Source organism: Myxine glutinosa, chromosome 2 (genome assembly GCF_964187855.1).
Source record: "Myxine glutinosa chromosome 2, kmMyxGlut1.1, whole genome shotgun sequence".
NCBI lineage: Eukaryota > Metazoa > Chordata > Myxini > Myxiniformes > Myxinidae > Myxine > Myxine glutinosa.
Window position 1 is genome coordinate 39240098 of NC_136262.1, and position 24730 is coordinate 39264827.

Consider the following 24730-nt stretch of genomic DNA (forward strand, 5'->3'; position numbering starts at 1 on the left):
TGGTCTAATGAATAAGGATAGCATGTCAAAAGGTTAGAAGGTTCGTAAAGAAAAGGGTGAGAGAAATATAGGTGTTTAGGGTCAATGAGGGAGGGAAAGAATTAATATGGAAGTGAATGGGTCAAAGATTAATCTGCCAGATGATATGTAGAAGAAGGATGATAGGTCTATAAGAGAAAACAAATATTTGTAGTGTTTGAGTGGTCTAATGAACAACATTAAGGATAGGTACTACAGACAAAAGGTTCATAAAGATGAGGGTGGGAGAAATAGAGGTGTTTATGATTTTTGAAAAAGACAAGGGGGTAAATGACATTAGATAGGGATTTCCCATGTTAAACGGAGGTGTCCCAGAAGCAACATTATTACACTACTGATCCTGCTTAACTTCAACGCATATTGGTCTTGATTACTACACAATGGGAAAGGGCTAATCTTTACATTCAATAAGACATAACTAACTACTGCAGGCTACATGTTTTCGTGCAATTTAACTATAGGGGGTTTGCCTTTATGGCACAACCGCAACAATATATATATATATATATATATATATATATATATATATATACATATATATATATATATATATATATATATATATATATATATACATACATACATACATACATACATATATATATATATATATATATATATTATATATATATATATATATATATATATATATATATATATATATATATATATATATATATATATATGTCTATATATATATATATATATATATATATATGTCTATATATATATATATATATATATATATATATATATATATGTCTATATATATATATATATATATATATATATATATATATATATATATATATATATATATATATCTATCTATCTATCTATAATTCCACTAATCTCTGTCTGTGTGTGTGTGTGTGTGTGTGTGTGTATGCGACCGCTGTTTCTCGACAACTACCGGTCCGATATACTTGAAACTTGCCAGGTATATTGCTGGGGACCCGAGGATGTGCCTTTTCAAGGTTTCATATTAATCGGACAATTACTTACCGAGCTATGTCCAAAAAACGATTCGACCAATCAGAGAGCAGCGAGCTATCGCGTGTGCCGAACGTGGCGAACACACTCTGCCTCGGACGGCACATTTGAGAGCGTATTCATTTATTTCACGTTGGCAAACTATGTTGGCGTTAAACTATGTTTTAAAACTAATTAAAACTACTTTGCGATTCATCGTAACTGCGATTCGTAACTGCCGTTCGCTTTGGCTTTGCGAATGGACCAAACCATTTCATGTAAATAGAGGGGGGGGATTGTCACCGTACTCGCAAGCCGTTCGCTTTGGACCAAACCATTTCATGTAAATAGAGGGGGGGGATATAATTTTAGATGTAGATATAGTACGGGCATGCCCTAGTACATACAAAGGCAAAATGCTTTTCTTGTTTGTTTGTGGCTCTACTCCTCTGAGCTCCCAAGGTTAATCAGCACAAAATTTGATAGGATAACATTTTTTAACAACGATGCACCTAAATAGGGGGTTTAAGCTGTCATTTTGTCACAATTCATAATGTATAAACAACTGAGCCACCACCTGTTGCCGTGATCTCTGAGGGTTGATCAATATATACAATGCTTTATAAAAAGCCCAAGTGTTTTTTTTTTCGGATTTCAACCCAGCTACCTATGTAATTGGCGAGATGGTGAGCTCCGATCGTCAAATATGTTATCAGATGAGAAAAATGTTATCAGATGTGAAAAACAAGTTCATTAAGCCATTACAATGATCGGTAAAATTGGCGAAGGAGTCACTTGACCTCTCAAATGCACTAATCATTCAAAACCCCAAAATAGTGCAAACACAGCCTATACATCAATTTAAAGGTAATTCTACTACTCACCCAAGGACATAACTCTCAAGGGTAAAAAAAAAAGTTTATAGAAATAATGTTATCACCTGAGACAACTTAAAAAAAAAAAAAATCTCTAAATATATGGCACACCCTCCAAATATACATCCTAAATTTGAAAACACGCAATGTTGATCCGTATAACCTATATAGTCGTTTAGAGAGTGCGTTCCAATTGTCTGACAACAAAGCAGCTTTCGATTATTTTACTTAATTAAGTCGTAATCATCTAAGCCGGTTGATCGGGACAATTGGTGCGTTTTTAACTAAGGCTGTTATAAGTTCCCATAAGCTGTAATTTGAAAATTACAAGTTGTACAGATTAAACAAATGCATTTAATTAAAGCCAGGTCAGCCACACATTCAATGATACAAGCCAAAAGGATAAACAAAAACAAGATTTGGAGTCGTTACGGCACGTGTGGGGTTGTTGCACCATAATAAACTAGGGTACATCCATATATACAATGCCTGTCGTGTAAACCCACGTGCCACCATCTCCAAGCTAGCCGGAACATGCCAGCGTGTAAATCTTCAACAACCACCTCACAATAAGGAGAGTTGTTTGTTTGTTTGGGACCTTGCTGCATTGAGCTCCCAAGGATAATCACAAGGAGTGTTCCGATCATGACATATGGAATCAGATTTCGAATATCAGCTTTTACTAGGCCTATATGATACATTACTCAATCTTGCTAGGAGCCAATCACAGTGCACCTAGCCTCACACAGCCAATCAGCGTAACCACGAATGAATGAACGGTAAGCTATCTGTCTTATACAATATATAATATATATCGTAAAAAAAAAACACCGTTTAGAGGCCATTTTTCCCCGCAAAGCGGGGGTTGGCCTTTTCGGGGACCGTGGTAGTTGTTGTTTTTTGGTCCCCTTTTTGAAGCAATGTTTTACGGCCGGATGCCCTTCCTGACGCCAACCCTTTTTGCCGCCTTCAACGACAACCAGGGAATTACCAGTGAACTGGTACTCAATTAGCCGACCTCGGAAGGATGACAGGCTGAGTCAACCCCCCTGGCATTAATTCGGCGATCGACCGAGATTCGAACCCAGGATCCTAGGAATCCTAAGCCGGCACCCTAGCCGCTAGCCCAACACCAGGGATATAATATATATCGTAGAAAGATGAAATTTGGCATGCTGATGGACATCGAAGCCAGCACACCAGAAAATATCACAGAACCGTCAGAAAGCGTCCGTAAACGCAAATTTGCGTAGAAAACCGTAAACATGTCTGTAAAAATAAACGACAATTGATATCTAGCATTTGAAAATTTTAATATATCTAACTGTAAACTGTGAAATAAACATGACAATAATTTCAGTAAAGGAAAAAAAGAAAAAGCATCCGTAAATGGAAATTTAGGTGAAGACCCGTAAACGTGTCCGTTAAAACAAAAACCCCAAAAAACCACAATCGATATCTAGCATTTGAAAATTGTAATATCTATAACTGTAAACTGTAAAATAAAACCTTCTATGTAAAACTACGATAAAAAAACCTTAACCCAAAACCTTAAACGCGTCCATAAAAAACCCCCCAAAAAAGATATGTAGCAGGAGTTCGTTGATGCTTGGCTATAATCATAAAGCTTATTACTTATTATGTACATACATACTTATTGTTTACAAGGTGTAAGCATACCCCACTAGTCTAATTTATAAGGCTCTTTCTAACCACTGACTGACTGATTGACTGACTGATTGATATTAATGTTCGGTACCTTCCAGGTGTCGTAGAAATCTGAAATTTGGTGTGCCAATGGACGTCGAAGCCGATATACCGGAAAAAATCGCAGACTCGGCAGAAAGCATCCGTAAATGAAAATTTACGTAAAAAACATAAACACACATTAAAAAAACAAAAAAACAAAGCTTAATTAATACCAAGTATTTGAAAATTGTAATTTCTATAACTGTAAACTGTGAAATAAACATGACAATAATGTCCGTAAATGAAAAAAAGAAAAAGCGTCTGTAAATGAAATTTTATGTAAAAAAATTGTAAGGATGTCCAGGAAAAAACCCATAATCGATATCTAGCATTTGAAAATTTTAAATTATATAAGTGTAAACTGTGAAATAAAAATCTCAATGAAAACTTGCATTAAAGACCATAAAAGCGTCCGTAAAAAAAGAAAATCTCAATCGATATCTAGCAGGAGGTCGGTGATGCTTACCTGTAATCATAAACCTTCTATTTATTATGTACCTACTGTATGTACGAAGCACGCTTCATTATTGCTTACAAAAAATTAAGGGGCAATGTTGTGGGGCAAAATTAATGCTCAGAGCGGTTGAGGTCAGGGATCAGGTGTTTTGGTATTAATTAATCAATTACATAGTATCATGGTCAAATACGTATGGTAAAACATGGAGGGTAGGGGAATGGATTGATAAGGGATTGAGAATCAAAGAAAATTGAGTTTTATTGAAAGGATCGATGTGGGGTTCAGAATTAGGGAGGAGTAAGATGTTGAGTGAGATTAAGTAGTTTTGCCATTAATGAAGGGTCAGACATCAGACGGAGTTGAGGGATTGTTCAACAGATAATAGAAACGAGGAACGTAGTTATTATGAAGGGGAAAAGAGACATGGGAGAAATGGGGGATGTTAAAGAAAAGGGGAAGGATGTGGAAATAGTGTACAGCAAAAGATTGAGAGAAGACAGACATATCATCAGCATCATCATCATCGTTTTAAGACCGTTTCCATGCTTGCATGTGTAAGCCGTGATTCACCTAATGGCCACTTCGCCAAAATGAATATTTGAGGCATGTTTTTTGTGGCCGGATGCCCTTCCTGATGCCACCACAATCAGCTGTGGACCTAGCCTTTCTCAAAAGAGACATACCCTGCAAGGCAGCAAGGGGATTTGCAATCAGAGTTTCCTTCTCCTAGGTGGACTGCCTACCAAGGCTAATGAGCTCCACCTACCCTGGTTGGATTGGTGAGTGTCACAGAAAGTCCTCACAATGGAGGGCAATGCACAGTACACCTCCAGGGTACCAGCCTACTCCAAAATCCTCCAAATATTTAGCCAGTGCCCTCAAGAGCACTTTCACCATGGTGCACCACTAGGAGGTAGTCTATAAGTATTGGCAAGGGTAAAGGCTATGTACCGGAAGGAAGGGCGTACACACTAGGCCTTCTTTTTGCTCGCAGAGCTATCTGGCAGCCGTAGCTAAAAGCAATGAGCCATAAACCACATCGTACCCTACTACAGCACTATATGCGTACACCTGCCCTGTGAAAAAAAACACAAGCACCACCAAATTTGTGATCATTCAAAATTACGCAAACTTAAAACAATAACCAGTCATAAAGTTGTTCGGGAACAATACAGGGAGGCAAGTCATGGAATAAGGCGTCGACATACCTTGGCTCGAGAGGCTGTCTCTGCTGATGACAACACGGTCTTCTGAAGAGCTAACCCATTCTGGGAGACCCTCCTGTCCTTTGGCAGGGAATGCAATCTCCGTGTTGGCATCTGTCGGTGTCACTTTATGCATGGCAATCGCTGTGGAAACAAGCACAGAAAATGGTCTCACACCGAGGTAGGTATACCCAGCAGCATCGACTGTGACTCAAAATCGCTGCCACGGCAACCTCGAGGGTACGTCACCTCTACACAATTGATTGCTCGTGTAAGAGGTACAATAATAATGGCTTTGTCCACCATGCAAAACAAAGGGGAAGTGTTTGCTTTGTAGCATGCCCCCAAAAATCGTTCAGTAAATGTACTTGGATTTACTTGATCGATTGATTGCATCAGGCTGGTAGCGTATGCTGCCAATTGCATCATTCGTGATTTCAAAGTACGACGATCTGGAGCGAGTTGCTCCTCATATCAAGAGAATCGGAGAAATTATTATGAGCTTCAAGGTCATGAGCAAGCGGATGATGATCCATAGCAAAACATCATTGTGCGATCTGATGCTCTATTACTCTAGTGTGGAGCATTGAAATTATACTTTAAATGTTCTCAATCATTATGGTTGGGAGATGATGGTTTTCTGGGAAGCGGAAAAAATAGGTAAAGGAGCATAAAACAAATAATACAATGTCCCGTACGTTCTCACAGTCAGGGTACTTGCCTTGTGATGCTGAAACTCCACGTTCAAATCCCACATACTCCATCAACTTCTCTACTAATAGACTGTTTTCCACATAAAAGCACTTTCACCTCTTTCGACATCATTGCTTGCCATTTCTATCTGATAGCTCTTACTAATGGACATTATATATCCCACGGTGCAATTTTTTTTCTTCTAAATGAGTACGCCATTGTGCGCTAGCATCCCCAACAAATTCTGCCCCAATTTACAGGGGCACAATATCAGTGTCTCAGTGGCACCCTGTTGACAATTCAACGAGCAGATTGAATTTGTGATTGAATCTCGTTCAGATGTGCATTATCCACCTGCATTGCCTTTCGACCATTAGGAGCCATATAGTTATCATACCAGTTGGAGTTGTGGGTGAAGGGTTGCGGGTGGGGTGGGAGGGAATGAGACAGGAATGTAAGGGGATAGAAGGGGAAAGAGAATGGAGGGAATGTGGGAGCAGGGGCAGAGAAGAGGGAAAGGAGGTGGAATTAGACAGGAGAGAGGGTGCATTAGTGAACGTGCAGAGCTGATATGGTTGTGAATATATCGATATTAGGCCTGCACTGTGGACAGCCCTCGGCCTGGGATTACAGCCTCATTACATCTCAAGCAACTGGATCAGCAAGCTTTGAAATGCCAGAATTGATCAATGAACAGCATTATTAGGAAAAATGAGGGGTTTTGCTAATTTCACAATGGATTCGGCCATTCCTAAAGAATTATGACGTACCTCCACTTGCTTAAAGACGTTTCTGCACTACACCTTTGTTTGCAGGAAGTTATTTTACACCCCAGGCTTGGTTCTGAAAAAAAATTTTTGGAAAAGTTACATGAATTTTAATTTTAACCTTTAACTTTGTTTGCCCAAAAAGGTTCAATGAGGAGTGATTTTTCACTTAGTTTTTTTTTTTCCTTCAAAATAACCAGTTGATAAATACAGTTAATGACTATAGAAATAATTATATTACTTACTGTGAGATCTTAACATCCCATATGATAACGTCTTCTATTTTCATCTCTCATGTCTACATTCAAGTATAAAGAAACAATGTTAAATACAATGATGAGCACACCTCCAAGTAAGACTATTTCTTACTAAGCATTTGCTTGTGGGGAAAATCTCTTCCTGAGTATGAATGTCCAACAGAATGGTGCAGAGGGGGAGCACGCTTAAATTACCTCTCATCTGTCTAGTCTGGGTTCGTTTCTCGACCTGACCACACTGTCGGGTGGGTGCTTTGCAGCCAGGGTGATGCATCATGAATGAGTATGCCGTCCCTCGGATGGGGATTGTTGTTGTTGTATAGCCCCGGACAGTTCGCTTGAACAAGCCCGCGGCATGGAGACAGCCGATAGATCTTGCAGGAGGATGGTGTACCCCCGTGTACCCCCGCTACCCCCACGTGCAGGATGGTGTACCCCCGCTTTCACAAAATCAGGGCCACCACAGAGTTGGAGAGATATATATATATATATATATATATATATATATATATATATATATATATATATATATATATATATATATATATATATATATATATATATATATATATATAAAGAAAGAGAGAGAGAGACAAGAGGGAAAGAGCCAGTTCTTGGGGACCAATCGGCACTTTCACCATGACCGCGTTGCCCTGACGAATCCTGGAAGCAGGGAAGAATGGGGAAGATTTGGCCCCCCACTTTCATTGGGGGCTCCAACCACCATGAAGAGGCATCCCTGATAGTTGGCGGATTGAGGTTAAGCTTGGTGGTGTCCCGTCGGCTAGCATTACCTGGCGGAGCTCAAATATCCCACGGTGTATCAAAGGAAGAGTATAATTTATGCCGTATCCTGAACAACAAATTCTTGCTACCTTCAGTTGAACGTTAGGCCTAGCCAGCAGGCTCATGAAAAACATGGGCCAAAAACGTTACTTCTTTTTCTGCCCTAACCGGCTTTGAAGCTCATACCAGTTGCCATTTTGTGGCCCCCAAGGCACTTACAGTGCACCAAAGAACTGGTAACCTATTTGGATATGGTATCATGCCGGAAGAGAGTTTCACCCTTCACCAGGACAACACTTGATTTGCCTTCTCATTCTCAACAAGTACAAAAAGTTTTAATTAAAACAAAAGCCGCGTCGATGTTACACAATGCCTAGATGCAGCTGTGCCTATAACGTCGATGTTATAGGCACAGGACATTCCTATTGATTCGATTACTTGATGTTATTTTTGTGCAAAGTGAAAATATATCTCGGCAATTTCCCGTGTGTGGCAACGAATTTTTAATATATCTCGGCATTTTCCCGTCTGTTATTTCAGGCGGTGTATGACTGACCATGCCGCGATTTTAAAAAAATATATCTCGGCAATTTCCCGTATGTGGCGACACGTGAACGAAGCTATGCTCCTCTCTCCACATTATTGTGACGACGTATAAATTAAATATTTCATCGTGACGATTGTCATCAAATGGACGAATTTTTAATATATCTCGGCATTTTCCCGTCTGTTATTTCGGGCGGTGTATGACTGACCATGCCGCAATTTAAACAAAATATATATATCTCGGCATTTTCCCGTCTGTTATTTCGGGCGGTGTATGACTGACCATGCCGCGATAAAAAAAATAAATCTCAATGGACTTGAAGTTACAGGCCTTTGAGAATTCATTTCGTTCTATAAAGGGCAACTTTCATCGGATTTCTTCCCGTTTTTTTTCAACCGAGTCTAAAACTATGTTAGCGACTGTGAAAAATGAAATGATATATCGAATTTGATTTGAAATAAAACTGTGTGAGAGAGGAAGACACCATGGGCCTACAAAACAGGCCTCAAAGCTATGCGAGTTAATAAAATGGTGGATATTTGTTTATATGAAGCCTCTCCCAAAATGGGTGGAGCTATGGTTCCCAGAATGGGTGGAGCTTTGAGGTTTTGTCTTCTCTGCAAGAACAACAAGAAAAAGAAGAAGAAGAACAAGAAGAAGAACAACAACAACAGCAGAGTGCACTCTATGAGCAGCGTCTGCGACGCGGCTAAAAAGAGAGGAATGCAAAAGGATCTTCCATCCAATGCCTAATTGTACTTCCTACATTGTACTTCCCAAATGGTCCCATGTTCACTGTTTTGGTCACATGTTCATGGATATGCACAAAAGGCAAACTAAACAAGCTTCAAAAACTGATATTTACTAGATCTAATCAGTGGGAAACGTTGCATTGTGCATACCTACTTGAAATGTCATGTGACATTTCATGACTTATTTTAGCTGTGAAAAGCACGTGATTTTTAAAGTCAATCATAAACACACAAAGGCAAAGCATGGCTTACCCCCCCCCCCCCCCCCAGAAATTACCAGAAATGTTGCTTATTGGTGTATTTATTGTTACAGTAAGCATATTGTTACGTGGTCCTCCCGGTAACTACCTGGTCTTGGTGACCCCCGGACCGTGGGAGGGACCCCGCCAGAAAGATATATGGTTTATACGCTTTCGTAACGCAATCAATATGAATTCCGGTCAAGAAGAAACCCCACACCAAGGATCCGGAATTATCAATAATATATTCCCCGAGCAATCAACAACCATCAACAATCAACAATCAATATTACAAAGATGGCCATCTTATATATGTGTCCCCCCCTTTCCCCACTCACGACCACTGGGGTCACTGTCCCTCACAATGTCTCTCTTCTCCGCACACGGGCGGTTGAACGAACCCCGGGCGGACGTGCTCCAAACGTGCACGTCTCGTACCGGGGACAGCTGCTGCAGCGCACACCTCCTTGCCAAGCAACAGGGCAAAACCAAGCGTGGCTTGCAACGTGCGCGAGGCCCAAGGTGCGACCCGTACGCGTCCTTGTAGACGGTGAGGCAAACTGTGCCGGACGCTTGGTTCCGTGCACGAACCCACGGCGACTTGACGTGTAAATGGGTAATTACCCCGCGCAGGTAACTCCTTTCGCCAGACGGGCTTTCCAACGCAGCGTCCCCCACGCTGCTCAATATCGATACCGCTCGCGTCGGAGCTCGGCGAGGAAGAGGAAGAAGATCGCCGCTTCTCCCGGACCTCGTGTCTTTTCTTCTTCCGTTTCCGGTCTCCTTTTCCCCAGAAGGGCTCCTGACCCTTTAATCACAACAACCTTTAATCGAATAAACATTAATAAGCAATGACCTGAATAGTAATTCACATAAATCCGTAACACTCCCCCCCTTCAAGAAAGAAAGTTTGAACCCAGCGAAAACTTTCTTTGCCGGCCAACTTTGATAAACAAATCAGATAACTCACACCCCCAAATCATCAGTTCCCCCCGGGCACAGTTATCACTTAAAAATAAAGCAACAAAATTTCACACCATCCCCTAGATTAATTCCCTCTGGACCAAGCGTCAACCACTTCTAGTTTCTCTTGAATGACGGTTAAGAGGTGGTGACCAAAGCCCCCAAAGTTAAACCTCTCGAAAGCACTATTTCGGGAGGCCCAGCTGAGTATTCCCTACATGGACGCCTTAAGGAATGTGGAGTTCACGGTTAGTCCGGGGAGGAAAGTTCATTACATGGACGCCTTTAAGAACGTGGAGTTCACGGTTAGTCCGTGCAGGAAAGTTCACTACCTGGACGCCTTTAAGAACGTGGCGTTCACGGTTAGTCCGTGTAGGAGCCCCGGCTCGGCGGCTCCCCCGTATATAGTGCTTCAACTTCTCCAGACTCCTAACAGTTACGGTGGGACCCCTTGTCCCAGCCGTTACCTGACTGGCGGTCTCCTTCTCGGCCAGTGCTCTGACATTCATTCTTTCGGGAGGTGCCGTAACTCTGGGAGCCTCCATAGTAATATCGGCTGCTGCCAACCCCAAAACTACTGCCAAGTTGTCCTCTTCTGTAGACCTCTCGACGCCTACGAAATGCCTTCCCTACTGTTATGGTCCGACCCTCCAAATCCTTACCATTCCAATTCTTCTCTGCCTCTCTGGCATCTCTTGGGCTTGCAAACGTGACAAAGCCGAACCCTCTTGACAGTTGCGTTTCCCTGTCTTTTACCACCCGCACTTCCACCAGCGGCCCATATCTGTTGAAGACAGAGGTCAGAACTTCTTCCTCTGTGTTGAAGTTCAGTCCCCCTACAAATAACTTGGAACTTTGGTCGCCATCCCGAGCGGGGGTAGTGTTATTTCCCCTGCGGGGCTCTTTACCCACCCTCGGGTTACCATAAATTTGCCCCCCGGCCAAATCATTCCCGATAATCACAGATACTCCCTCTACAGGAAGCGTGGCTTGTAAACCGACGGTGACCGGTCCTGACACCAAATCGGATTCCAAATGGATGACATGAAGTGGGGCACTAACACAGCCACCGATCCCTTGTAACTGAACACTATCGCCAGTTGCGGTACTCTTTGACAATGGCAAAATGCCTTCAAGCATTAAGGATTGATGGGCTCCTGTGTCCCTCAAAACCCTAACCAGTCTTGGGTTAGTCAAGTCTCCCTTGAGTGAGACCAACCCCTCATAAATAAATGGTTGGTAACTCTTCTGTGGGCGATTTCTTACGCTTGCCATCGCATTCGGAGTGGTAATAGTCGGACTCCGCTCTGGGTTTTCCCTTTTCATGAGGTAACAACTGGACATCAAGTGTCCAGGTTTCTTGCAAAAAGCGCAAGTAAGCCCGGAGGAAAAATTCGTGGTCTGCCTCGGGCCCCCCGAAAAATAAGTTTGTCTTGGGCCCGTAGCCCCCTGATTTCGAACAGTTCGGGTATCAGCGTTGTCCCCATAATCATCTCGAGGCCGCCGCCATGTATTGTCGTTCTCCGCACCTGCTGTTCCACACCTCCCCTGCGGAGATCTAGGCGAGGAGTTAGGTTCGTGGACCCCTATCCGGTGTGTTAAGGCATAATCATCTGCCATGGTTGCTGCGTCCCACAACTTTGGTACTTTCTTTTCCTGCAGGTACACTTTGATGTCCTCGTGGACACACTGTTGAAATTCCTCCACCAGCATCAGGTCACGCAATGCTTCGAAGTCGTTCCCAACTCCTTTTGACTCACACCACCGATCAAACATGTTTTCTTTCACTCTAGCAAACTCCACATGGGTCTCACTCTCCCTCTTCCTGGCATTCCTGAATTTTTGCCGGTAAGCTTCCGGAACCAACTCATAGGCTTTGAGGATGTGCTTCTTCAATACCTCATAATCTGCACATTGGTCCATTGGTAGCGCCGAATAAATCTCTTGAGCTTTACCCACCAGCACACTTTGCACTAGTATGGTCCAGGCCTCCTCCGGCCAGTTTAACTGTCGAGCCACTTTCTCAAAGTGTGGAAAGAATTGAGTGACTTCCTTTTCACTGAAGGGTGGAACCAGCCTCACATGTCTGCCCACCTCCCAGGTGTTCTGGCTAGGTGTCGACCCCGTCAGCAAGGGTGGTACCTCTCCCCGTTCTCTCATTAAATCCAGCTCCTTGAATTTAATCTCTTGCTGAAGCGCCAGATCACGTTCCTTCAACTCCCTTTCGGCTTTTCTCTCCTCTGCTTCGAGTTCCCTGGCAGCTCTCCTCTCCTCTGCTTTTCTCCCTTCTAACCTTTCCTGGAGTTCTCGTTCCACTCTCCTTTCCTCTGCTTGTTTCTCTTCTCTCCTCTCTTCTGCTTTCCTTTCTTCTTCTGCTCTTTCCTTTTCTGCTTTCCTTTCTTCTTCTGCTCTTTCCTTTTCTGCTTTCCTTTCTTCTTCTTTGATCCGTTCCTGGCTCCGTAATTGCAACTCCAGTTTCCGGAGCTCAACGTCTTCTGGTTCTTCAGGTAGCCACTCCCAGGCTAACTCGTCCCATGTTCCTAATCCCACCATAGACTGTATCACCGTGGTCTGCAACTCTGCCTTCCTCAAATTAGTTCGGACCTCCAAGTTAAAATGTTTGGCCAATTTCAAGAGGTCCGCTTTTAGTAACGCTCGGAACTGTGCCTCACTAGGGGTTACCGCAAAGTTCTGTGCCACAAACGCCATGGTGACTACTGGTAACACCTGTTAACCTTCACCCCAGAAATTTCCAACAAAGAAAAGCAACAGTATTACTATTATTGCTATTGTTATTTTTTTGTTGTTGTTGTTGTTGTTTTGTCGACAGAGCAAAACAATTTTAGGAACGTTGGAAAAGTTCCCACTCTTGGGAATTCTTTCCCGGACTAAAATTTAGAAAATTTTATAGATCCCGGACGTAGACCCAATTGCGAATCCGCAAATTGTAATTTGGACGAGCCCCCAATTTCTGTTACGTGGTCCTCCCGGTAACTACCTGGTCTTGGTGACCCCCGGACCGTGGGAGGGACCCCGCCAGAAAGATATATGGTTTATACGCTTTCGTAACGCAATCAATATGAATTCCGGTCAAGAAGAAACCCCACACCAAGGATCCGGAATAATCAATAATATATTCCCCGAGCAATCAACAACCATCAACAATCAACAATCAATATTACAAAGATGGCCATCTTATATATGTGTCCCCCCCTTTCCCCACTCACGACCACTGGGGTCACTGTCCCTCACAATGTCTCTCTTCTCCGCACACGGGCGGTTGAACGAACCCCGGGCGGACGTGCTCCAAACGTGCACGTCTCGTATCGGGGACAGCTGCTGCAGCGCACACCTCCTTGCCAAGCAACGGGGCAAAACCAAGCGCGGCTTGCAACGCGCGCGAGGCCCAAGGTGCGACCCGTACGCGTCCTTGTAGACGGTGAGGCGAACTGTGCCGGACGCTTGGTTCCGTGCACGAACCCACGGCGACTTGACGTGTAAATGGGTAATTACCCTGTGCAGGTAACTCCTTTCGCCAGACGGGCTTTCCAACGCAGCGTCCCCCACGCTGCTCAATATCGATACCGCTCGCGTCGGAGCTCGGCGAGGAAGAGGAAGAAGATCGCCGCTTCTCCCGGACCTCGTGTCTTTTCTTCTTCCGTTTCCGGTCTCCTTTTCCCCAGAAGGGCTCCTGACCCTTTAATCACAACAACCTTTAATCGAATAAACATTAATAAGCAATGACCTGAATAGTAATTCACATAAATCCGTAACAATATGAAGAAAAAATAATAATTAAATAATGGTCTGATGTACTCTTTGCTTCAGGTCGACGAGTCTGATGCCTGCTTCCACCTCATGATCGCTACTATTTCTTCCTCTGAGCTTTTCTACACCCACTGAGATGCCATTACCCCCTTTAACATCCAGCTCCTCCGCTCATGCCGTGGTGTGTCCATGCATTCTTCTCCAGCTGTTCCCTCTTTGTGTATGTTGACCCTTCGCCCACTGTTTTCTGCTCTGCCATAAGCCTCGACAACTGCATTAAAGAAAAGATGCAATTTCTAGTTCTTGTAATATGATTTCAGTTTCTCTTTGCTTCATACCTTTGCATTCAGATTAATAATGATGCAAGTGAGTGCATCTCTGCCAAAAAAAAGAAAAAAAAGAAAACAAAAGTGCATGTCTGCCTTTATTTGACCAAGTAAACCTCTCGGCACATCACGTCATGGGTCCATGAGAAAGTCGTTAATAATGCTGAACATAGCACAACGCCCCTCCCAAGATTCCCTCATGCTTGACGCACAAAGCCGCAGGCCGGTCGCCTCGCATGGATGATTTCAGAGCCATACATTATCAGCTTCACTTTTGTATATGTTCAATCGGTTCTTCATCACAGTATAGTTCCTGGGACGGTCTGTCTAGTCTCTGGCGTTGGCTGCAGCAGGCCATGATTTCATTTGAGGCAAGGACCATGAAAGAGCTAAACGAAGGGAGGGAGATGAAGAAAGGTCATGGCCAGGTCAAGAGGAACCAAAAGGTATGATAGAAGAAAGACATTTTGAGCAAATGTGTTCATTTTAACTCACCTATAACGTAGTTCCGGGGAGCTTATGTGATGGCGCATCATCCGTCCGTCAGTCTGTAAACACTTGCAACTTCTGCTCCGATACTGCTGATCGGATTGTGACCAAACTTGGCACAAATGATTTTTGTTATGTTGCAACTCAAGTTTGTTCACGGCATGAAAAAAATCGGAGCCTAAGGGGGTCGAACGGGGGTCAAATTGGGTCCAGGTTTGACCTCCCAAAAATAGGAATTTGCTTTCTCCTCTGAAACTACACACACTAGTTCGATGAAACTTGACCACAACCTTCATCACCCATGATGTACCGAAGTTTGTTCATGGTAATAAAACAAAATCTGGCCCTAAGGGGGTCTGCCGAGGGTTGCCCCCCCCAAAGTAGGTATGTTCATGGTATTAAACAGATTCTAGGGGGGTTTACACAGGGGGGGGGGGGGTTGGCGAGGGAGGTTGCCCTGGGTTGCCCCCCCAAAATAGGTATTTTTTTGTTTGTTTGTTTAATGTGTTATGATTATGTTGGTATGATTCTACATGCTGCCCTGTCTTCTAGCAACCATTGAAATTGGTTTAAAATACCTTGATACTGTTTAAAATACATCTAGTCGGTGTAGTATACTGCTCTATTCTACCAGGTGAGCGCCCAGGGGTATTGGCCTAGTGTTGTTGTTACCTTGTTGTACAAAGACCTTTCAAGGGAAGGATCATAATCATCGTCGAAGGTATATTTACTGCAGTTTGGTCTCACCCCAGTAAATAATTTATCACCACATCGACTTTCGTCCACATGTATGCTCAGGTGGTGAGGTACAGCATTAATCTGTTGTTAACTTGTTGAAGCTTCCATGCTCATTAGAATGAATGTCACAGCTCCATAGGCCAAGAGAGGCAGGATGCTGGACATATGGCGAAGAAATTGGACTGGAACCAGAGAGGTTGTGGATTCAAATTTAAAACCTGAAGGCAGAAGATTATAGGCTTCTAGAAACAGAGGTGATCAGTCAAGTCAAGTTTGCTCTTTAAATGATCCTCAGGAAGAAGAAGCCTGAGCACATATTACAGCCAACTGTGAACACCCTCATGGAAAATCTGGACACGACCTCGGAAAATTGTCTCACAATCCACGTAACAGAAATAAAAAGACATAACAGTAGCTCCAGCCTCCACTTATCGACAGATATACCTTGCAAGTGCAATAACAAAGGTTCATTCATTTGTGTCCATCACTGCTGGGAGTTCGCCAGTGCCCCCTGTAGTTTCGCCCCAGAATTTGGAATTTGGCCAGTGTGCCAATAACTCGCCAACGTTTTGTAGTTCACCAACTACCGCTAGCAGACATGGTTAATGAGCATAGGAAGGACCGGGCTCTCGTCGATGCATTTTTGGCACCAATTGGCAGTTTATAGTTTACAAAATTGTTGTTGGAACCTGCCTTATCATGGTGCAATTTCACTGATGTGGGAGGCACATGTATGGCATGGTACACATCTGGTACAATAAAAACAAGCCCTATACGGAAAGAGTGTACAAAATCCCCCAGATTTGTGAAGACATGTTGGGATCTATTTCCGCTGCAAAAGCACAGGTGTGTGGTAACTCAAAAAACATGGGGAAAGACCTCGGGTCAGAGGTCAGGGAGAGTGAGAGGTCATTTTCAAAGACAGTTACAGTTCATATTTAAATCCTTTCACTAAGGCTGCTCTGTTCATCCGATTTCCGCACAATGCCGCCCCGCATGCACTGTTACTGCTGGTTCGAAGGCTTGTTTACTCTACTTACGCACGTCCTACGGTGCGGTGTGGTCCTTCACAAACAAGGCAATCCATTTTGTGAGGATTGGAGAAACTTTTGGCGAGGCAAGAATGCAAAAAATACATATAAAGGTCACAGCCTACATTCAGCTGATGTTAATGTACATCACGTGACATCCATAAAACTGTGGATGCTCATGCAGAATGTGGAATATTCGTGAATATAATTTTGGCGAAGGAAGCCAGTATTGGTTGATAAGAGTCGAGTTCACGTTCTTTTCGCCATTCGAAAAGCCTTCCAAGTGACGACAGATCACTTTAACACCATTCGTCTTCCTCTTGCATAATAGGCCTTTGCTGGCTCATTCATCCGCGGTCATGCGAGCAACGAATCATTGAAAGCGATAAAGGAAAGAAATCACGTTTTTGCAATACGTGTGTCCGGGCGCAGGGAATTCTTACCAAGGTTTTCCTTGAAGATGTAGGCGATGTGAGAAAACTTCACTCCGGAGCCCAATATATGGACAAAATCTACAATTATGGGAACCAGGTCCATGATTGCAGGATTGCTCTGAGGCAGAAGAGTTAGCACAATTGGAATAGGGTTAGAAATCAAAAAGAGCCAAGAGAAGCAAGTGAATTACGAGGTGACAGTTTGTTCAGAACTTGTGATCTCATTGTGATGAATATATTTACTGCAGGTCAAACATGAAGGTGCAAAAGCAAACAAATAAATAAATAAATAAATAATTGTCTCACCTGAGTGATGTCATCCCATTTCATCTTATTGTCTCCAGACAGCAGGTTACTCACAATCTGGATGTAATTCTGCAACAGCATAAACAGCAACCTCGGCAAAAGCTCTGTTTGTATGAAACTCGTGACTGCATTCTCTTAAGCTAAAGCCCATTCAACATTGGATGAGAGGGCAAATGGTGTCATTTACGGTGCCTTCAGAACGTGTTCACACCCCTTGAGTTTTTTCACATGTTGGTGTGTTACAGCCTGAATTTAAAATGTATAAAGAGATTTTTTTGTCATTGATCGACACATAACACCCCATCATCACACTAAAATATGCAATTTGGTGTCTGTCTGTCTGTCTGTCTGATGATTTTTTCACCGCGATACATTCCATCGTTACTTATCGAATCTCAACCATACTTGACAGGAGCACTAAGGATCACATGATGGAGGTTGTAGCGAAATAATTTGCCCCCCTTCCAAAGGGGGTTTTCCCCGCCAATGGGGTTGCTTGTTGAGGTGTATATACGTGTTAAGCTAGCTTTATCGTGACATTTTCCCAAGGCCTCTTCTAATAACAAAACTAATGATAATAGCATAATATTAATGTTATTACAAAACAATATTAATACTAATAATGTCCCACCTCTCCAAGGGGTTTTTCCTCCTTGAACAAACGCTGTGTTAATGTTTATAAATATCTTACCGTAGTGTTTTCGTGGGAGCATCTCCACCAGAAGTAAAAATATTATAAACCACAAACACGTATGATTACCTTTTTAAACAGTCGCTAATGCTGTTTAACACTAAACTGAAATAAGTTTGGAGGAATCCGGACATCAGTCTATGCTTATCATGTTGACGAACACACCTGATCGTAGATCTACTTTAGTCTATATACCCCACAAGGGTTAATAGCACGACCCTTCCTGTCGCTAACGTGGAGTTCTTCCAAGGAGTTTTTTGTGGCCTTTCTCCAAAGCCGCTTCTCATTACAAAAGTAATAACAATACCTATGATAATAGCATAATACTAATGATATTAGGAAACAATATCCCCACTCTCCAAGGGGTTTTGTGACCTGCGATATTGCCCCCTGCACCCTTTCCCCCCCCAAACCCCGACACCCTTACGGAAGTAAATTTTATTATCGGGAATTATGAATGGTGAGGGGCGGTATGATCTTTTCAATGACCTGATCTAACATAAGTTATAGTAATAATAATTGGCAATAATAATAAGGATAATAACATGACCCCCTGTCGTGCCCGTAGTGAGCCGGTGTACCAGTAATGTCAAAGTGGAATTTATTTTAGGAATTCCCAATCCCTCTTATTGTCCACACAGACTTCGTTTGCATCAACAGTTTTGTGCCAATTATTTTGTCCTCATGAAGAATAAATATTTGAAACGCCCTCCAATTTGAGTCTTTTTTGCCCAAACAATCTACATGATCGAAGGGCACTGTCCCTTGTGGGTTGTGATTCATGAAACTAGCCATTGGAGATTGTTTCCAGTTTCTGAGTCACTTTCACAATTTCATGGACACAGCGGTTCATTCGACTCGTGATCTTTATTCATGCAAGGAGGACTATGTCAAAGAAAGTTGAACAATCAATTATTTATTCTTGATGTTGTTGTTGTTGTTGTTGTTGTGTTGATGACACTTGTAAAATGCGGTGAGAAAAGAAAGGTAATCTTTCCCATCATTAAATGTGTTTTTCACACCTTGCTGTCGTGTTCGCTGGGTTTGTAACGAAAGCGGCGACAGGTATCCGTGAAGTTCCGTAAGACCTCGAGGCAAGCCAGGATATCTCCACTGTAAACGATCTGTCCTCGAGAAGTGTCCGCCAGATCTTGGATAACTTTAGACATGCTGGGTGCAGACACTTGTCTGATGATGTGCATATCTTTCATCTGTAAATAAATACAAAATGATGGAATATGGAAAGTTTGCACAATGGCTTTATAAACTATGGTTGTGACTGAACGGTTGTGGAAATTGTCCACAGGCTACATAAGTTACAGAGCACAAACAACTTCAGTTAATAATATCCACCCAAACAAGCAAAATCTCAACAAGTGAGATTGTTTGCCGCAAAATCTCAGCAAGTGAGATTGTTTGCCGCAAAATCTCAGCAAGTGAGATTGTTTGCCTCAAAATCTTGTGTCCCAAACCCATCTCTCTCTGTACCCACCTTACCCAGTCGAACCCAGCTGCTCCTGGACTCCGTGTCCTTTCCTCCTAACAAGGTGGAGAAGTTTCTGTCAAACCTCGACTCTGATTCTGCAACTGGACAAGACGGCATCAGCCCACGGGTCCTAAAATCCTGCTCTGCTGCTCTATCTCACCCGCTCTCTGTTCTCTTCACCCTTTCTGTTGCTCAAGGTCATCTGCCATCAGCTTGGAAATCAGCTAACATTACTGCTTTACACAAAAAAGGTGCAAAAACAGATCCTTGCAACTACAGACCAATCAGCCTGCTCCCAATAATCAGCAAGGTCATGGAATCCATCATCGCATCTGATATCAAATCCTTCCTCTTCTCCAATGGCTTGATCTCCGATCATCAATTTGGTTTCAGACCAGGTCACTCTACTCTGGACATGCTGCTTCTGCTGTCTCAACAATGGATGGAGGCCCTCAATGCCAAACACAAAATCAGAGCTGTCTCTCTTGACATATCACGTGCCTTCGATACGGTCTGGCACCCCGCTCTGCTCACCAAACTCTCCTCATATGGTATCCATGGAAACCTCCACACATGGCTTGCCGACTTTCTCTCTAGTTGCAGTCAACATGTGGCCTTGAATGGAATTCTTTCATCTCCCCTTCCTGTTCAGGCTGGAGTTCCTCAAGGCAGTGTTCTGGGCCCTGTGCTTTTTCTGGTCTTCATTAATGATCTCTCCGACCCTCTGGAAAATTCTCTCAATCTCTTTGCTGATGACTCCACTCTCTGCAGACCTGGAGAATATCACAAACTGGTCAAACAAGTGGAACATGTCTTTCAATCCTGACAAATCTCACGCTCTCACTTTGTCTCTCCGTAAAGACCGACTGGACAACCTTTCCATCTACATTCTGAACAATCTTCTTGAAGAAGTTCTGTCACTCAAGCTTTTGGGTCTCACTATCTGCCTTGATCTGTCTTGGGAAAACCACATTTACAAGCTGGCGTCGAAAGCCAGTCGCCGACTCGGCATTCTCCATCGTGTAAAGTCCTTTCTGGACACTTCTGAGCTCCTCACCACATACAAAGTTTTCATCCACAGCTCAATGGAATATTGCTCTCCCGTTTGGGCTGGTGCTCCTGCCTCACACCTAGCTCGGCTTCACGCTGTTGAAACCAAAGCTTTCAGAATCATTGGTATCTCCCGTGATGAAGCTGATTCTGAGGGTCTTTCACTCTCTCAATGCAGGCAGATTGGTGGTCTTTCTGTCTTCTACCGACTCCTCTCCGGCCTTGCTCCCCCTGCTCTGTCCCCCAAATTTTCTTGCAGGATGCACAAGATCTGCAAGCAACCCTCTTCTGGTGAAACTGCTAAAATCAAGACTCTCTGCTCACCTTCACTCTTTCATTCCTCTTTTCTCCCACCTCTGGAACAAACTCCCTCACACTGTTCAATCCCACTCCTCCCTCCAGGTCTTCAAAACAGCTGTTCACCACCATCTATTATCCCCCATCCAAAACCGTGATCTTTTCCACCCCCATTAAAACATCTCAAATCCGCCTCTTTCCTGAAATTCCTAGTTATGTCAATTTGTTTTATACAGTGTACCCCTTCCTCCCTCCCCCTCCACCCCCCACAAGCCCTCTTCCACAGATCTACCGACGTCCCTGTTCTCTACTGTTGTTGTGCTTGTATGTTATCCTCTCCCTCCCCCTCTTGTCCCCCACTCCCTTTATATATTGTATGTTTTATGGGTCTGTGCCTGTTGTCGTGTGTAATGTGTTAGCTCTTACGAGCCTTGACTCTGTATCCCAAAAAAAACAAGAAGTGCAAATAGACTCTCATTACCGCTGCAAACACAATAAATGGCAATTTCAAGATAGAGAGGTACACATCATGCATTGAGTTCAAGGTTATCTTGACTTATTTTCTGTTGTTGCACAGAAAACTCTCTGCCGATGCAATTTCTTATCATCAGTAAAGGAAGCACATTAAGTCAGGCAGCATTCAATCATCAATGTCAAGCTGTCATTGGGGAGCGGTTTGGGTCTTCTTTTAAGGGTCACTGGGTTGCGGAGCATCAAGAAGGCTTGCTGCCGTAATGTGCCATCAATGTCTACCTCAAGTTTTCATTGCTATTGTTGTGAAATTTGTATTTAACTTAATCCTTCCAAATGACTGGCAGGATGGCCTAAAGGTACTGACTAGTCTGGGTTTGAATCAGCTATAAACTGTCATCCTATTGTTCCACAGGCAGGATAATTCAACAATGTTGTGCTGACCCAATGTTTGTGCTGCCCTCGCTACTGACTGGGAAGGCAATGGCAAACCACCCAGTATAACCCTTGCTCAGGAAGCTGCTTCAATGGCACTGCCACTCTGTGAAGAGTATAGTACATCAGAGAGAGAGAGAGAATACTTCCAAAAACGTATTGAAGACCATTCACTGTGTTGTCATGTAATCAATATTTCTCAAGAACCACATACTGTATATCTACCGGACAACGTTGCCACAATCATTCACCTTTTTCAGCCAAGTTGTTCAATCCATGATTCGTCGTCCAAATGTTTATTGTATTTTTGGAATTGAATTGCGTCAACATTGACGAATTCATCCAGGTTGGCCCAGCCTGACTTGGCATATTAGCAAAATTAACTTCCATGGCAGGCACCTGTTTTGCAATTCTGTTCAACTGAGTTAGACTGGTGAGTGCTTTCCTCTTTTACTACATTGACATCAATTATGTGACGCTCAAACTGCAACCCATGTTGATGGGCACCTCCAATGTAAGTTTTGTGCTTCTCTTCAGCAGATGCTAATCCTCATTATTATGTATGCAAGGCCTGGCAGGATAGCCAAGAGGTATTTTAGCTCATGCCTCAGCTGTCTAGCCAAGGTTCGAATCTCAACTCCGCTACAAACTGTCACCTAGGCGTATTGCAGGTAGTGCGATTCATCAATTTGTGTGCTGTCCCTCGGATGAAGGTTAAACTGGGCATCCCATCTGCAAATATTAGTTGTTGAAAGTTAAAGATCCTATGGTATCCATCATGAAGAATAGGCAAACTATCACCGGCACCCTGAACAACTTACAAAATCCAGCTCTAACCTACAAGGGGCATCAGCACCACAGCTGCACCCCCTAGCAAATGATTCTACACACAGCCATGTACTGCATGCAATAAAATAAGAAGAGAAAGAGGAGGAATGTACACAAGGTGGGATGGGGGTGGATGCAGGAGGGGGGTGGATTAGAGAAGATAAATTAGACAAAATGAAGGGAAGTAAATTATGGGGGACATGGGAGGAAAGGGGAAGGAGTTTGGAAAGAGATAAGAGTAAGGGGAGGGATGGAAAGGGGAGGGGTATCTATGACTTCCTGTAATTACTTTTTTATTTGAAAACTTTGACAAATCGTGTTCCTACCATTTTCTTCAAGGTGTAGATGTCGTGGGAGATGCACTTCCAGAAACTGGGCTTTTCCCACTCGGCAACCCCTTCTGAAGACAGCTGGCACTTTCGGCTCATAGTCCCTGTGCCGATGGAGTCATGCAAGCATGTCATTGTGGACTCATACAAATGTACCATAATCTATTTATATAAACTATATTTGAGAGCAGCCAAATATATGTGCCATAATAGTCATATAAAGGTCCAAAAGTAGGGTCCATAAAAGGATGCAAAAATATAATGGTACTAATGTGGCATGATAATCAAATAATCTAGCCTCAATAGAGTCATAACTTTAAAAACAACTAGAGGGTTCATAGAACACCTTAACTGCGCAGTCTTGTATACAAAAAAAAAATAATAATAATAATACAATTGGAGGAAAAATATAATATAAAAATAACTTGAGCAGGTTCACGAGAGGCAAATTTGATTGGTCATGATGACGTAAAACGTTGTAATATTTTGTCCAAATATAGCTAAACGGATGGGTTTTCCAATTGTCAAAAAGTAGATTTGTATTCTCCAGGTTTCAAGAAAATATTTCAATTGAAATAAAATAAAGATTTTAAAGTTCGTAGAAAAGATTTCCAGACGTGTATCACCGTTGATGCAGCGTCTTATACACCACCTTATTTTAAACGTTACATGAGTTTTTTGTGCTTGTTGTTTGTGTCCTTTTTGATGTCCTTAAAAACAGAAAGTTACCTGTTTGGAATGATTTTCTATTTTTTTTGACTGACAGACAGACAGAGTAAAAGATTATGTCCCTCCTCTGCGCATGTGCGGTCGGGACAAATTCAGAGCCAAAGTACTGTTAAACTACAGATTTGTTTTCCGATTCTTGTTCCGATTAATGTTCAAAAAAATAACATTCAATTGAAATGAAGTAGTTCATCGATCATAAACTGATATTTGTAGACAGAAGGACAGACAGACAGACAGAGCGGAAATTTGCTTAACTCCGCTTTTCTCCTTTGAATGAGTGGGGTAACAAGATTGTATTACAGCACGGATATGCATTAAATGTGGCTTATAAAGCTGCACCATAAAAATCCTAGAAGATAATAACTAAAACGGCACTCTTCGACGTCAGGACGTCGACTGATATGCCTCCGCCCATATTATTACATCATTATAATACTTGTATCAAGTTTGATTTAAATTCATTCAGCTGTGCCCAAGTTAGCACATTTTACCTGACATGACCTCTGACCGTTAGCCTTTGACCTCGGGACCCCAAAATATTTACAGTTAATGTTTACATCATTATACATATCTGTACCAAGTTTTAATTAGATCCCTTTAGCCATTCTCAAGTTATAGACCTATTACAGACTTTGACTTTTAACCTTTGACCTCTTGAACCCAAAATCCAATCAATTAATCTTTACATCATTATACATACCTGTACCAAGTTTGAATGAGATCACTTCAGCTGTTCTCAAGTTATAGACCTATGACAGACTTTGACCTTTGACCTATGACCCCAAAATCGAATCATTTAATCTTTACAACATTATACATACCTGTCCCAAGTTTGATTTAGATCACTTCAGCCGTTCTCAAGTTATAGACCTATTACAGATTTGACCTTTGAGCTTTGACCCCAAAATATAATCACTTAATCTTTACATCATTTTACATGCCTGTACTAAGTTTGAATTAGATCACTTCAGCCGTTCTCAAGTTATCGCGGTAACAGTATTTTTACCTAACATGACCTCTG

At 42.6% G+C, this 24730-nt stretch overlaps 1 protein-coding gene and 1 long non-coding RNA gene across 2 annotated transcripts in view; both read right to left on the reverse strand.

Moving 5' to 3' along the window:
* LOC137422393 (adhesion G protein-coupled receptor B3) overlaps positions 1–24730 on the reverse strand; it is a 209035-nt gene that overhangs the window by 82912 nt on the left and 101393 nt on the right. The window contains exons 7-11 of the mRNA XM_078773200.1: positions 22978–23084; positions 19107–19295; positions 17394–17462; positions 17097–17205; positions 5301–5441 (exon numbers count right to left, since the gene is read on the reverse strand). Coding sequence (XP_078629326.1) covers positions 5301–5441; positions 17097–17205; positions 17394–17462; positions 19107–19295; positions 22978–23084 — 615 coding nt within the window. The remainder of the gene's footprint in view (positions 1–5300; positions 5442–17096; positions 17206–17393; positions 17463–19106; positions 19296–22977; positions 23085–24730) is intronic.
* LOC144891022 (uncharacterized) lies at positions 14476–14938 on the reverse strand. Its single transcript, XR_013622657.1, has 2 exons — positions 14891–14938; positions 14476–14784 (listed from the first exon to the last, which is right to left on the reverse strand). It is a non-coding gene; the product is annotated as an uncharacterized LOC144891022 (long non-coding RNA).